Source organism: Oncorhynchus nerka, linkage group LG5 (genome assembly GCF_034236695.1).
Source record: "Oncorhynchus nerka isolate Pitt River linkage group LG5, Oner_Uvic_2.0, whole genome shotgun sequence".
In the NCBI taxonomy this organism is placed as follows: domain Eukaryota; kingdom Metazoa; phylum Chordata; class Actinopteri; order Salmoniformes; family Salmonidae; genus Oncorhynchus; species Oncorhynchus nerka.
In genome coordinates this window covers 61,319,901-61,334,708 of record NC_088400.1, presented here as the reverse complement: position 1 = coordinate 61,334,708, position 14,808 = coordinate 61,319,901, and the positions used below count along the sequence as shown (strand labels likewise).

The 14,808-nt window shown below is 43.1% G+C and overlaps 1 protein-coding gene across 1 annotated transcript in view; it reads left to right on the top strand.

Annotated features, from left to right (window-relative positions):
• LOC115129771 (ATP-binding cassette sub-family C member 4-like) overlaps window positions 1-14,204 on the top strand; it is a 42,287-nt gene extending 28,083 nt beyond the window's left edge. Inside the window, exons 11-29 of the mRNA XM_029660473.2 lie at window positions 546-737; window positions 858-952; window positions 1,056-1,142; window positions 3,015-3,111; window positions 3,341-3,541; window positions 3,679-3,816; window positions 4,009-4,046; window positions 4,128-4,234; window positions 4,386-4,532; window positions 6,752-6,831; window positions 6,956-7,106; window positions 7,242-7,472; window positions 9,188-9,288; window positions 9,663-10,010; window positions 11,765-11,854; window positions 11,980-12,152; window positions 12,326-12,431; window positions 12,925-13,059; window positions 13,312-14,204. Of these exons, the coding sequence (XP_029516333.1) occupies window positions 546-737; window positions 858-952; window positions 1,056-1,142; window positions 3,015-3,111; window positions 3,341-3,541; window positions 3,679-3,816; window positions 4,009-4,046; window positions 4,128-4,234; window positions 4,386-4,532; window positions 6,752-6,831; window positions 6,956-7,106; window positions 7,242-7,472; window positions 9,188-9,288; window positions 9,663-10,010; window positions 11,765-11,854; window positions 11,980-12,152; window positions 12,326-12,431; window positions 12,925-13,059; window positions 13,312-13,371 (2,577 nt within the window). The 3' untranslated portion in view covers window positions 13,372-14,204. The remainder of the gene's footprint in view (window positions 1-545; window positions 738-857; window positions 953-1,055; window positions 1,143-3,014; window positions 3,112-3,340; window positions 3,542-3,678; window positions 3,817-4,008; window positions 4,047-4,127; window positions 4,235-4,385; window positions 4,533-6,751; window positions 6,832-6,955; window positions 7,107-7,241; window positions 7,473-9,187; window positions 9,289-9,662; window positions 10,011-11,764; window positions 11,855-11,979; window positions 12,153-12,325; window positions 12,432-12,924; window positions 13,060-13,311) is intronic.
• The last annotated feature ends 604 nt before the right edge of the window (window positions 14,205-14,808 follow it).

Sequence of the window (14,808 nt, the reverse complement as noted above, 5' to 3'; positions counted from 1 at the left end):
ACTCAACACGGAATAGCCGCATGTGCGCACTCCTTCAAATCGTTTGGAGAAAATATCCTTTCTATTTTATTCAGCTTTGTTCAATTGTATTCTTCATACTATAAAATAATGCCACGGAATTGTAATCAAATCTTGTCTGCTAAATGAACTAGTGTAGCCCACAGCCATATGGCATAACATAAGGATAACTCAGAGTATGCCATTCTGAAATAGACTACATTTCTTCATATCATGTTCCTTTAGACCTGTCTAAAATAAATATTGAATCTATTGTGAGGGTGTAGACTATATTACATGGATTTATTAGACTTTTTAAAGTGTAGATGTTCCAAAGGTCTGCATCAGTGGCTTATACTGTAGGCTATGTGTTGAAGCCAGGAGATGCTAATTAACAGTCAATTACCGTGAGACCGGCAGTTATTTGCTTGACCATCACCGGCTGATGAAATTTTGTGACCGCCACGGCCTAATGCACAGTACATATAGTAAAATATGTGGTAAGCCATATCAGCCAGCTCACTTGTTTACCCTCCCATCTCCCACAGTCCTCCCTGCTCAGCGCTATCCTGGGGGAGCTGCCTCATGACAAGGGGGTGTTGAGGGTCAAAGGTCAGCTGACCTACGCCTCCCAGCAGCCCTGGGTGTTCCCTGGAACCATCCGCAGCAACATCTTGTTTGGCAAAGAGCTCCATCCTCAGAAGTATGAGAAGGTCCTGAGAGCCTGCGCCCTCAAGAGGGTAAGACACACTGAATGGAGCTCTCATGGTATTTATTCTAGGAGTGTTGCAGTGGTTGTAATGGCTTTGTGTTCAATGACTGTTAACCCCTGTTGTCGCTGTTATCACTTCTGTGTTCAGGACATGGAGCTGCTGCCAGACGGGGACCTGACATTGATAGGGGACAGAGGAGCCACCCTCAGTGGGGGACAGAAAGCTAGAGTGAACCTGGCCCGGTAAGACCACAGCTCCACTCCATACCAGAGTAGAAATGAGTTGAGGTACATTCTATAGATGAATATCCTCCAGTCTCGATCTGAAAGCCTTGTTGTGTCTCAGGGCTGTGTACCAGGATGCTGATATCTACCTGCTGGACGACCCTCTAAGTGCTGTGGATGCTGAGGTCGGGAGACACCTGTTTGAACAGTGAGTGAACCACAGTTTCAGCTGAACAGGTTGTATTTTTTTAACCTTTATTTTACTGGACTTGTCCCATTGAGATAAATAATTACTTTACAAGAGACAAAATAACAGCTCAAAGTTTGACCCATTTACAACATAAAACAACCCACTACATTTACACATTTACACACAAATATGAAATGATGACCTCTTCCTAAAACTCAACAAAAAAAGAAGTGTCCCTTTGAGGACACTGTGTTTCAAAAGAGAATTCTTAAAAATCTAAATAACTTCACAGATCTTCATTGTAAAGGGTTTAAACACTGTTTCTCATGCTTGTTCAATGAACCATAAACAATTAATGAACATGCACCTGTGGAACGGTCGTTCAGACACTAACAGCTTACAGACGGTAGGCAATTAAGGTCACAGTTATGACAAATTAGGACACTAAAGAGGCCTTTCAACTGACTCTGAAAAACACCAAAAGAAAGATGCCCAGGGTCCCTGCTCATCTGCGTGAACGTGCCTTAGGCATGCTGCAAGGAGGCATGAGGACTGTAGATGTGGCCAGAGCAATAAATTGCAATGGCCGTACTGTGAGACGCCTAAGACAGCGCTACAGGGAGACAGGACGGACAGCTGATCGTCCTCGCAGTGGCAGACCACGTGTAACAACACCTGCACCTCAAACATCACACCTGCGGGACAGGTACAGGATGGAAACAACTGCCCGAGTTACACCAGGAAGGCACAATCCCTCCATCAGTGCTCAGACTGTCCGCAATAGGCTGAGAGACGCTGGACTGAGGGCTTGTAGGCCTGTTGTAAGGCAGGTCCTCACCAGCAACAACATCGCCTATGGGCACAAATCCACCGTTGCTGGATCAAGCAGGACTGGAAAACAGTGCTCTTCACTGACGAGTCATGGTTTTGTCTCACCAGGTGTGATGGTCAGATTTGCATTTATCGGTGAAGGAATGCGCGTTACACCGAGGCCTGTACTCTGGAGCGGGATCGATTTGGAGGTGGAGGGTCCGTCATTGTCTGGGGCGGTGTGGCACAGCATCATCGGACTGAGCTTGTTGTCATTCCAGGCAATCTCAACGCTGTGCGTTACAGGGAAGACATTCTCCTCCCTCATGTGGTACCCTTCCTGCAGGCTTATCCTGAGATGACCCTCCAGCATGACAATGCCACCAGCCATACTGCTCGTTCTGTGTGTGATTTCCTGCAAGACAGGAATGTCAGTGTTCTGCCATGGCCAGCGAAGAGCCTGGATCTCAATCCTATTGAGCACATCTGGGACCTGTTGGATCGGAGGACCATTCCTCCCAGAAATGTCTGGGAACTTGCAGGTGCCTTGGTGGAAGAGTGTGTTAACATCTTACCACAAGAACTGGAATATCTGGTGCAGTCCATGAGGAGGAGATGCACTGCAGTACTTAATGAAGCTGATGGCCACACTAGATACTGACTGTTACTTTTGATTCTCCCTTTGTTCAGGGACACATTACTCCAGTTCTGTTAGTCACATGTGGAACTTGTTCAGGTTATGTCTGTTGTTGAATCTTGTTATGTTCATACAAATATTTAAACATGTTAATTTCACATGATTCATTTTGCATATGGTTTTCTAGAAATAAAGGGTGGCTCAACTTACCCCACTATCCTTTAGTACAACTGAACTACATTCTTCCCAGACTCAGATTAGGTCTACTTACTGGCTGCTTCTTTAGGGCAGGAATGTTTTTTTTTGTATAGCATTTACAAGTGAAAGGATGTTCAGGGTCATGTGCATTCTCTGCAGTTAGAACAGGCCTTAGGCCTTCACCAGCAGGGTGAAACTGCTCTTAAAGTGTCCGTCTGTCTCTCTCCATGTGTCTGTGTGTCCAGGTGTATCTGTGGTATTCTGAAAAATAAGCCCCGCATCCTGGTCACCCACCAGTTGCAGTACCTCCAAGCAGCCAACCAGATCCTCGTCCTCAAGGAGGTGTGTTCCTGGCAGGGTTTAACATTCTACACATGCTTTGTAACCTACATATGAGCACAGGTGCATTTCTGCTTACCTTTAACTTTGTTGAGCACATAACACATGTCTGCTGTCAATCTTTATGAAATGAATAGTTCACCCAAAGGCATACGCATTTACATATGAATACAGACTTCAGAAGTCGGGCAGGGCGTTGACGTGTGTATGTATGTATGTGTGTGTGTGTCAGGGTCACGTGGTAGCGAGGGGGACATACTCCGAGCTGCAGCACTCTGGAGTTGACTTCACCTCCCTGCTGAAGAGGGATGAGGAGGAGGAGCCACAAACCAACAACAATCACTCAGTGGTCAAACACGCCTTTTCCCAGAACTCAATATCCTCCCACACCTCCTCCATGCACTCTGTTAAAGATGGAGCTGACCAGCTTCCGGTGGGTCCAAACCCCACTCACTTCCTTTCAAGCCCTTAGATACAGTCACTAGGAGGATTTTCATTCTGAAGACTCCCTGATTGTTCGTCCCTTAGTTAACAGGGTATTATCTATTATCTGTCCATGTCTCCTCCCAGGAGGAGCTTGTCCAGACAGTAGCAGAGGAGAGCCGATCGGAGGGCAACATCGGCGCCAGCCTATACTTCAAGTACTTAAACGCAGGAGCCAGCATCCTGGTTATGCTGGGCACAGTCCTCCTCAGTCTCATCGCGGAGGTATTAACGCATCCAAAATGTCAGGCAGTGAATAGCCATATGTCACCATTCTACCTCATAGCATCTACAGTAAATACAAGCATTTTGACTTCTGATAGATGTGTGCAAAATCGAATTCTGAACACATCAGTGCATTGGAACCAATGACATTGCAATGGTCGAACCAACTACAATGTAATTTGTCACCCACAGGTAGCGTATGTTCTTCAGGATTGGTGGCTGGCTTATTGGTAAGAAGCATCTAGTTATTTGTTTCACAGTTCAGTTGGACTATAGTGAACATTCAAATAACAATGCTGTTTGATTGACAGGGCAGGAGAGCAGGAGAAACTCAATATTAACAGCACTATGATTGTCCAAAATGGCCTCAACATCACTCAAGAATTGGACCTCCGTTTCTACATGGGTATTTATGCAGGTATACAGAGGAAGAGCATTCCTAAATATACTGTATATTTCCTTCTCCCTTTAAGGAATATTTTGCAAGTAAGTATGAGGTTGTCCCCTTCCCTGGGATGAAGCTTGGGAAAATCGTGTAATGACTGACAAGTCACCTTCTCTGTGTTCAGGTTTGACTCTGGCCTCAGTCATCTTTGGCTTTGCCAGGAGTCTGGTGATGTTCAATGTGCTGGTGAAAGCTGCTCAGTCTCTGCACAACCGCATGTTCATCTCTCTCCTCCGGACGCCTGTACGCTTCTTTGACATTAACCCAATTGGTGAGAAACCCCCCTGTGAAATAGAATCGGTTTGTGTTGTCTTTTTCTTGTTGAGTACAATACAATTACTTGGAATTGATTCCTGACCTCAAAATGCTTTGAAACCGGTTAGGGTGAGATGGGTTGAAGAGTTAAATGTTCTCTTCCCACTGGGAACAGATGTAATTTTAACATCTAGTTGAGATTTACATTTGGTGTAAAGTGTATATACAGTTGAAGTCTGAAGTTTACATACACCTTAGCCAAATACATTTAAACTCACTTTTTCACAATTCCTGACATTTAATCCAAGTAAAAATGTTCCTGTCTTACGTCAGTTAGGATAACCACTTTATTTTAAGAATGTGACATTTTAGAATAATAGTAGAGAGAATTATTTATTTATTTCATCACATTCCCAGTGGGTCAGAAGTATACATACACTCCATTAGTATTTGGTAGCATTGCCTTTAAATTGTTTAACTTTGGTCAAATGTTTCGGATAGCCTTCCACAAGCTTCCCACAAAAAGTTTGGTGAATTTTGGCCCATTCCTCCTGAGCTTGTGTAACTGAGTCAGGTTTGTAGGCCTCCTTGCTCGCACACACTTTTTCAGTTCTGCCCACACATTTTCTATGGGATTGAGGTCAGGGCGTTGTCATGGCCACTCCAATACCTTGACTTTGTTGTCCTGAAGCTGTTTTGCCACAACTTTGTAAGTATGCTTGGGGTCATTGTCCATTTGGAAAACCCATTTGCGACCAAGCTTCAACTTCCTGACTGATGTCTTGAGATGTTGCTTCAATAGATCCACAATTTTCCTACCTCATGATTCCATCTATTTTGTGAAGTGCACCAGTCCCTCCTGCAGCAAAGCACCCCCACAACATGCTCCCACCCCCGTGCTTCACGGTTGGGATTGTGTTCTTTGGCTTGCAAGCCTCACCCTTTTTCCTCCAAACAGAACGATGGTCAAACAGTTTTATTTGTGTTTCATCAGACCAGAGGACATTTCTCCAAAAAAAGTACAATCTTTGTCCCCATGTGCAGTTGCAAACCATAGCCTTTTTTATGGCTTCTTCATTGCTGAGCGGCCTTTCATGTTATGTCGATATAGGACATGTTTTACTGTGGATGTAGATACTTTTGTACCGGTTTTCTCCAGCATCTTATCAAGTTCCTTTGCTGTTGTTCTGGGACTGATTTGCACTTTTCGCACCACAGTACGTTCATCTCTAGGAGACAGAAGGCATCTCCTTCCTGAGTGGTATGACGGCTGCGTGGTCCCATGGTGTTTATACTTGCGTACTATTGTTTGTACAGATGAACATGGTACCTTCAGGCGTTTGGAAATTGCTCCCAAGGATGAACCAGACTTGGAGGTCTACAATTATTTTTCTGAGGTCTTTGCTAATTTCTTTTAATTTTCCCATGATGTCAAGCAAAGAGGCACTGAGTTTGAAGGTAAACCTTGAAATACATCCACAGGTAACCTCCAATTGAGTCAATTAGCCTATCAGAAGCTTCTAAAGCCATGACATCATTCTGGAATATTATATCCATCCTCATTGTAATTTGTCTGTAAACATAAAAATGTCATATATTTCAACAAAACTATAGTCATTGGATTTTAATGACTCCAACCTCATTGTTAAAAGTTGGGTTAAAAGTGAAAAAAATTAGGAATTGGAAACTGGTCAAGTTGTAGACAAATGCTTGATGCAAAATACAAGGCAAACAACTTCTTTATTTAAAGGTTTAATAGACAAACATATGCACATGGAAAGACCGAAACATTCCTTTAAGTTTGCAGCAAAGCTCTCCCCCTCCAGAGGAGAGGGAGGAACTAAATACTCTTTCCTTACCTGTTCGCTGTTTCATCCTTCCGTGTCTGGTGCCAAAGCATTAAATCAAGGCTAAGACCTTGGGGTTGAATAGACTATACAATTTAAACGTCTTAATGGCTTAGTACACCCATGGTCGATTTTATGGCTCAGGGGCCCAGATACCAGTAACTAAGACCTGATTTATGGTGACCTCTGGCCTTACAGAGAGTACCTAGAGACCAAATTTCAATAGGGAATAGTCATCCAAATATAGCATTCATAGCACGTTGATGACTTTTAAAAAATCCAATCAGTTTTCCACGTTGATCAATCATCACCACATTGAATTTGTTTTGTTGAAATGACATGGGAAACGGCATTGATTCAACCAGTTTTTCATCCTGTTCTACCACAGGAAGAATTCTCAACAGGTTCTCGAAGGACATTGGCCAGCTGGATTCCATGCTACCTATTACCTTTGTTGACTTCAGTCAGGTAAGTGAGTTTATAGCCCTAGAGGGGAACACCTATGTATTTTGGCAGGTGGAAAGATTTCCCAATCCAGTGTCTATAAATCTTTTCTTCTCATGTCTCCTGGGGCGTATCCGATTTTCCACAGTTGATCCTGCAGAATATTGGCGTGGTGGCGGTGGCAGCGGCAGTCATGCCCTGGATCCTCATTCCTCTCGTTCCTCTACTTATCATATTCCTGTTTCTGAGGCGCTACTTCCTGCAGACGTCACGGGACGTCAAACGCCTGGAGTCCACCAGTGAGTGACAGGACTGACTGGGACAGTGAGGGGAGGCAAGGGACAAATGATAATTGTACATTTTCTCTATTAATGTGTATGATTTCTTTGTGTCTGCAGGCGTGTGTGAGTTGATGTATTTCCTGTGTTCTGCAGCTCGGAGTCCCGTCTTCTCCCACCTGTCCTCGTCCCTCCAAGGTCTGTGGACGATCCGAGCCTTCAGAGCCGAGGAGAGATTCCAGAACACCTTTGACACTTATCAGGATCTGCACACAGAGTCCTGGTTCCTGTTCCTGGTCACTTCTCGCTGGTTCGCTCTCCGACTGGATGGAATCTGCGCGACCTTTGTCACTGTCACCGCCTTCGGCTGCCTATTCCTCAGAGATGGTAAGAGGTTGAATTATTATTGCTTAAATGTCACACCGTATGTAGTGCACTTTTGACCAGTGCCTTAACCTCTCTAGGATAGGGGACGCTTGCGTCCCACTTGGCCAAAAGCCAGGGAAAATGCAGCGCGGCAAAATAAAACTTTCATTAAATCAAACATGTAAGATACTAAATTAAAGCTACATTCGATGTGAATCCAGCCAACATGTCAGATTTTAAAAAGGCTTTTCGGCGAAAGCATAAGAAGCTATTATCTGATGATAGCACAACGGTAAACAAAGAGTAGCATATTTCAACCCTGCTAGGCGCTACACAAAACGCAGAAATAAAATGTAAAACATGCCTTACCTTTGACGAGCTTCTTTTGTTGGCACTCCAATATGTCCCATAAACATCAAAATTGGTCCTTTTGTTCAATTAATTCCGTCCATATATATCCAAAATGTCCATTTATTTGACGCGTTTGATCCAGAAAAAAAACAGCTTCCAATTTGCGCAACGTCACCACAAAATATCTCAGAAGTTACCTGTAAACTTTGCCAAAACATTTCAAACTACTTTTGTAATACAACTTTAGGTATTTTTAAACGTCAATAATCGATAAAATTGAAAACGGGATGATCTGTGTTCAATACAGGAAGAAAACAAACTGAAGCATGCTTTCTGGTCACGCGTCTCTAACTAACAGTACACTTAAAGTGACCCTCGTTCAAGATGGCCGTACTTCTTCATTACACAAAGGAATAACCTCAACCAATTTCTAAAGACTGACATCCAGTGGAAGTGATAGGAACTGCAAGAAGGTCCCTTAGAAATCTGGATTCCCAATGAAAACACATTGAAAAGAGAGTGACCTCCAAAAAAAATCTGAATGGTTTGTCCTCGGGGTTTCACCTGCTAAATAAGTTCTGTTATACACAGACATGATTCAAACAGTTTTAGAAACTTCAGAGTGTTTTCTATCCAAATCTACTAATAATATGCATATATTATCTTCTGGGGATGAGTAGCAGGCAGTTGAATTTGGGCATGCATTTCATCCGGACGTGAAAATATTGCCCCCTGTCACCAAGAAGTTAAGGCTACAGAGCAATAGTCAGTCATTCAGACAGGTTACCATGGCATTCTTTGGCACAGGGACTATGGTGGTCTGATTGAAATGTAGGTATAACAGACTAGGTCAGGGAGAGGTTGAAAATATAATTGAAGACACTTGCCAGCTGGTCAGCATAAGCTCTTGAGTACACATGGTAATCCATCTGGTCCTGCGGCCTTGTGAATATGAACCTGATTAAAATTCTTACTCACGTCGGCTACGGAGGACGTGATCATACAGTCGTCTGGAACAGCTAGTGCTCTCATGCATGATTCAGTGTTGCTAGCCTCAAAGCGAGCATTTAGCTAATCTGGTAGGCTTACGTCTCTGGGCAGCTCGGTTTCCCTTTGTAATCCATGATCGTTTGCAAGCCCTGCCACATCCGACGGGTGCCAGAGGATTCGATCTTAGTTCTGTATTGACGCTTTGCCTGTTTTATGGCTCATCTGAGCTCGTAGTGGGATTTCTTATTAGCGTCCGGATTTGTGTCCGTCTCCTTGAAAGCGGCAGCTCTAGCCTTTAACTCATTGCGGATGTTGACTGTAATCCATGGCTTCTGGTTAATGACATGCTATGTAGCCAATTAATTGAGTAAATGTTCTTATCTGTCCTAAATCAGGGCTGGAGGCAGGAGCTGTGGGTTTGGTGTTGTCCTACGCTGTCACCCTTCTTGGGAGTTTCCAATGGACCATTCGTCAGAGTGCAGAGATGGAGAACATGGTAAGAGCACATTAAAGTCCTAACTCTGGTATTGTCCATCCCTCAGCTCCGCAGGGCCTTTTACAATATATGAAGGATTTTACCTGGGAATGAATATCCACAGAGAAATTCATCAAACCCAGAGATCTGCAGAAATAAGATTAATTGGAATAAAAGGATTTTAATTGCATCCTGTAATTCAGGAATGTTCAGCTGAAACAGCTCACTTAAGAAAACAGGGTGAGGATTATTGAAGTTCTGTAAAGTTTTATAATTTAACAGCCATACTATCCTAAGACCAAGGTTAACCAAGCTCCCAGTCTCAGAGTGGGCCGGTCGACGAGATTAGAACCAGGTTTGTTTAATTGATATGGTAATTTATTCACCGTCCTCAGATGACATCAGTAGAGAGGGTGGTGGAGTACACAGAGCTGGAGAGTGAAGCACCCTGGGAAACCCAGAAACATCCTCCTCCCGAGTGGCCAAGCCAAGGCCTCATCACCTTTGACCGGGTCAGCTTCTCCTACAGCTCAGATGGACCTGTGGTCCTGAAGGACATGAAGGCCATGTTCAGGCCCAAAGAGAAGGTTGGCATCGTGGGCAGGACAGGTGCGGGGAAAAGCTCCCTGGTATCGGTGCTCTTCCGCCTGGCAGAGCCAGAGGGCAGGATCTACATCGATGGAGTTTTGACTTCCGAGATCGGCCTTCATGACCTGCGCCAGAAGATGTCCATCATACCTCAGGTACGGTGCATTCGGGAAAGTATTCCGACCCCTTTACTTTTTCCCCATTTTGTTACGTTACAGCCTTATTCTAAAATGGATTAAATCGTTTTTTCCCCTCAATCTACACACAATACCCTATAATCAAGCAAAAACAGTTTGACATTTTTGCAAATGTATTAAAAATAAAAAACTGAAATATGACATATGCATAAATATTCAGACCCTTTACTCAGTACTTTGAAGCACCTTTGGCAGCGATTACAGCCGCAAGTCTTATTGGGTATGATGCTACAAGCTTGGCACAACTGTATTTTGGGAGTTTCTCCCATTCTTCTCTGCAGATGCTCTCAAGCTCTGTCAGGTTGGATGGGGAGCGTTGCTGTCCTGTTGGAAGGTGAACCTTTGCCCTGGTCTGCGGTCCTGAGTGCTCTGGAACAGGTTTTCATCAAGGATCGCTCTGTGCTTTGCTCCATTCATCTTTCCCTTGATCCTGACTTGTCTCCCAGTCCCTGCCACTCGAAAAACATCCCCACAGCATGCTGCCACCAACATGCTTCACCGTAGGGATAGTGCCAGGTTTCTTCCAGATGTGACACTTTGCATTCAGGCCAAAGAGTCTAATCTAGGTTTCATAAGACCTGATAATCTTGTTCCTTTATGGTCTAAGAGTCTTTTAGGTGTCTCTTGGCAAACTTCAAGTCGGAGTTCATGTGTCTTTAACTGAGGAGTGGCTTCCGTCTGGCCACTCTGGCCTTATGTAAGGTTCTCCCATCTCCACAGAGGAACTCTGGAGCTCTGTCAGAATGACCACCTGGTTCTTGGTCACCTCCCTGACCAAAGTCCCGATTGCTCAATTTGGCCAGGCGGCCAGTTCTAGGAAGAGTCTTGGTGGTTCCAAACTCCTTAATTTCAGAATGTATGCCACTGTATTCTTGGGGACCTTCAATGCTGAATAAATGTTTTGGTACCCTTCCCCAGATCTGTGCCTCAACATAATCCTAATGGACAATTCCTTCGACCTCATAGCTTGGTTTTAGCTCTGACATGCACCGTCAACTGTAGGACCTTATATAGACCGGTGTTTGCCGTTCCAAATCATGTCCAATCATTTGAATTTACCACATTTGGACTCCAATTAAGTTGTAGGTACATGTCAAGGATGGTAAATGGAAACAGGATGCACCCGAGCTCAATTTCGAGTCTCATAGCAAAAGGGTCTGAATAATATACAGTACCAGTCAAAAGTTTGGACAGACCTACTCATTCCAGTGTTTTTATTTATTTGTAGTATTTTCTACATCAAAGAGAAACTTTGAAATAACACATTTGGATTCATGTAGTAACCAAAGAAGTTGATAAACAAATCAAAATATGTTATATTTGATATTCTTCTAAGAAGCCACCCTTTGCCTTGATGACAATGTACAAAATAGTACAAATAAAGAAAAACCCTTGAATAAGTAGGTGTCTGAACTTGACTGGTACTGTATATCATTTTTTTGTTTGCAAAAATGTCTAAACTTGTTTTCGCTTTGTCATTATGGGTATTGTGTGCAGATGGATGAGGAAAACAATTTATTTAATCCATTCTAGATTAAGGCTGTAACGCAACAAAATGTGGAAAAATTCAAAGTCTGAATACTTTCCAAATGCACTATAGCTACTGTGGGAGGATCTTCTGTGGTTGCTCTGTCCCTTAGTCCTTCTCTTTTCAGATATGGCTCTGTTAGAGCTTGTTACATTTTTCTGTTTGTGGCCCCTCTGTTCTGCAGGACCCAGTGCTTTTCACCGGCACCATGAGGAAGAACCTGGACCCTTTCAGCCAGCACACAGACGAGGACCTGTGGAACGCTCTCCAAGAGGTACTGCTCCTCAGACCCCCATTGATGCAGATACAGTAACGGGATATACTCACACACATTTACATACAGGTTAATGGGCTTTTGGTGGCATCTGGGTCTTATTCCAGTAACTGTTTCCTCTCCAGGTCCAGCTGAAGTCTGTTGTGGAGGAGCTGCCCAATAAGATGGAGACGGTTCTGGCCGAGTCGGGCTCCAACTTCAGTGTGGGTCAGAGGCAGCTGGTCTGTCTGGCCCGAGCAGTCCTGAGGAAGAACCGCATCCTCATCATTGATGAGGCCACGGCCAACGTGGACCCCAGGTACAGAGCTGCCTCACTCACACACACACGACTGTCTGTCCTTTAGAGCTGATCAGCAGAGGCAGCTGATGTGCTTTACGACTGGGAGGCATCTACTAGTCAAGCAAAGCGTGATGATGTTTCTATATCTTGGTTGAGTCTCTTTCCTGATAAACTGTGTCCTGGATCTGTAGAACAGACGAGCTGATCCAGAAGACAATACGAGACAAATTCAGGGAATGCACCGTGCTCACAATAGCCCACCGCCTCAACACCATCATAGACAGCGACCGCATTCTGGTGAGAGCTCTTACCTTCAAGTAGACCAATCTGTCTCAAACACAAGATAAAAAACGAGGGGGGGGGCATCCCCCTGAAGAAATACAATTGTGTTAAGGAACTCAGTCTGGCTTTAAACTTACCCATGAAAGTTGTAATAGTAGAATGCAATTTTGAAATTGGGTAATGCATCAGAAGTTTTCCTCGTGTCAGTCATTGCAGACCTTAGAGAGCTATTTATAACTTGCCAGAAATGTCCAGATCAACTAGGCCATGTCAGCTAACATTTTTGTTTGAGTTTTAAAATGGCAAAATGTATAGAATTGCAGGAAATAAGCTTTAAACCTGCTAAATGTTCTCTCCGCCAACAAGAGGGGTGTGAACAGAACAGAAAAAGACAGGGGGCACGGGATGTTTCCCAATGCTGGAAAGGGGCCTGAGTGAAACTGCTTGGGAACCCCATAGAATTTCAGTCCAGCCAGGTTGACTTACTGACCTTTGACCCTGCCTTCAGGTGCTAGGCGCTGGTATGATCCAGGAGTTTGACGAGCCGTACGTCCTGCTTCAGAACCAGGAAAGTGCCCTCTACAGGATAGTCCAGCAGACAGGCAAGGCTGAGGCAGCTTCCCTGCTGGAATCAGCCAAACAGGTGAGCACTGACACTGCATCCCAACCCAGCACACACATTCTCTCAACCTAACTTGATGTCTTTAGTTTAATCAATACACTAACAATTTATTCAAAAGAGTTTGGCCAGAAAATCTGTATAATTTGTTACATTTTATTCCATCATTGCCACGGCTAATGACTTGACTGGTATATTACACTTTTGGTGAATTCTGATGGCCCAACTGAAAATGTCTACCAAGTCACTGACACAGTTCACAATATTTTCATTCAGGCGTATATGAACAACTGCAACAGCCATGGTCCAAAAATGGCCTTTGAGACGGTTGTGTGACGGTGCAGGGGCTTGATGAGCAGAAAGAGATATCACATATCTGCCCAATTTATATATTTGTTCCACTAATTGATCTTTTAACCAATCACAGCCAGAGTCATTTTAAAATGGTAAGTTGTTGATTACTTGTTTGCTTGCAAAATCAGGAAAGATTTATGGAACCGACTATTTAATATGCAGTGCTTTATCAGCTTTTTTAAAATTTAAATAAGGAAGCAAAATGTGTTTCCTTAGACACTTTGATGTGTGTTCCATCTTTAATACTACTTTCATTGACAAATCATAAGAATAGTGTAACACAAAAGGAAGTAGCATTGCGTTTTCATACTTTGTGCCTCAATCTTTTACTATTTGAACTGCTGCTACTCCTATTGATTTATTCTACTGCAAAGTATCCTGACATCATGCTGCACTGTTTATGCAATCACTTTACTGGGCAATGGAACTAATTGGCGTGTGTATTCATATACTATACGTGCAATAGAAAATTACATTTCACCATTGTATGCACATGAAAAGTCATGCTGTCATTATGCTATAAGGGATTCAGGGATTTTCATGAGGATTAACTTGACCAAAGTGAGTAACCCATGTATGTCTCACGTTGTTTGCATGAGTGAAAGCTGTGTGATGGTTAAGGACAATCTAGATCATTTACAAGCAGGAATACCTACCCGTCAATGTGAAAATGCATTGAACTTTAAACTTATCTGGAACTTTGACTTATTCCCTAATGGGGCAGTATAGAGAGACCTTGACCTTGTAATCTAAAGTATACATTTTTTAAAGCTATTGGTTTTGCAGTGGATGTAAAATTAAATTGTTTTCCCAAAGGTGTTCTTATGTTTATATGTACCGATAGCAACAGTACCTCTTTTTCAAGTTTCAGATATGGATGTTCTTTCCACAGTGAAGTTTGTATTAAAATGAAGGTTACATTTCAAACAAACTTATTTAAAAGTCTTCTCTCTTATGTCAGGTCTTCAAATCAAACATGTAGTTGCTTTTCTTTGAGTTTGTTAATACTAATTAGTATTGACTAAAGAAAAGGGACCAAAATGAACTCCTCAATTTTACATCATCTTTTCACAAGCTGGTTTTGTAAGCCTCTTCCCACAATCATTTCCCTTTACACTCTTCACACAGTGTTACACTATCCACCTTTAGATAAACCAAATATATACAGGTTTGTCAAGTATATCAAGTATTTAAATGCATCATCCGTGACATTCTTCAGTGAATATTTTGAAATTCCTTTGTGATAATCATGATTATCTGAGGAGAACCTTGTGCAATGTGAGGAGGATGCATTGTATAAAAGGCCAAGTAGGCTGCGTTTAGACAGGCAGCCTGATTCTGATATTTTTCTCCACTAAATTGGTCTTTTGAACAATCGCATCAGATCTTTTTCAGACCTGAAAAAAATATCCAAATTGG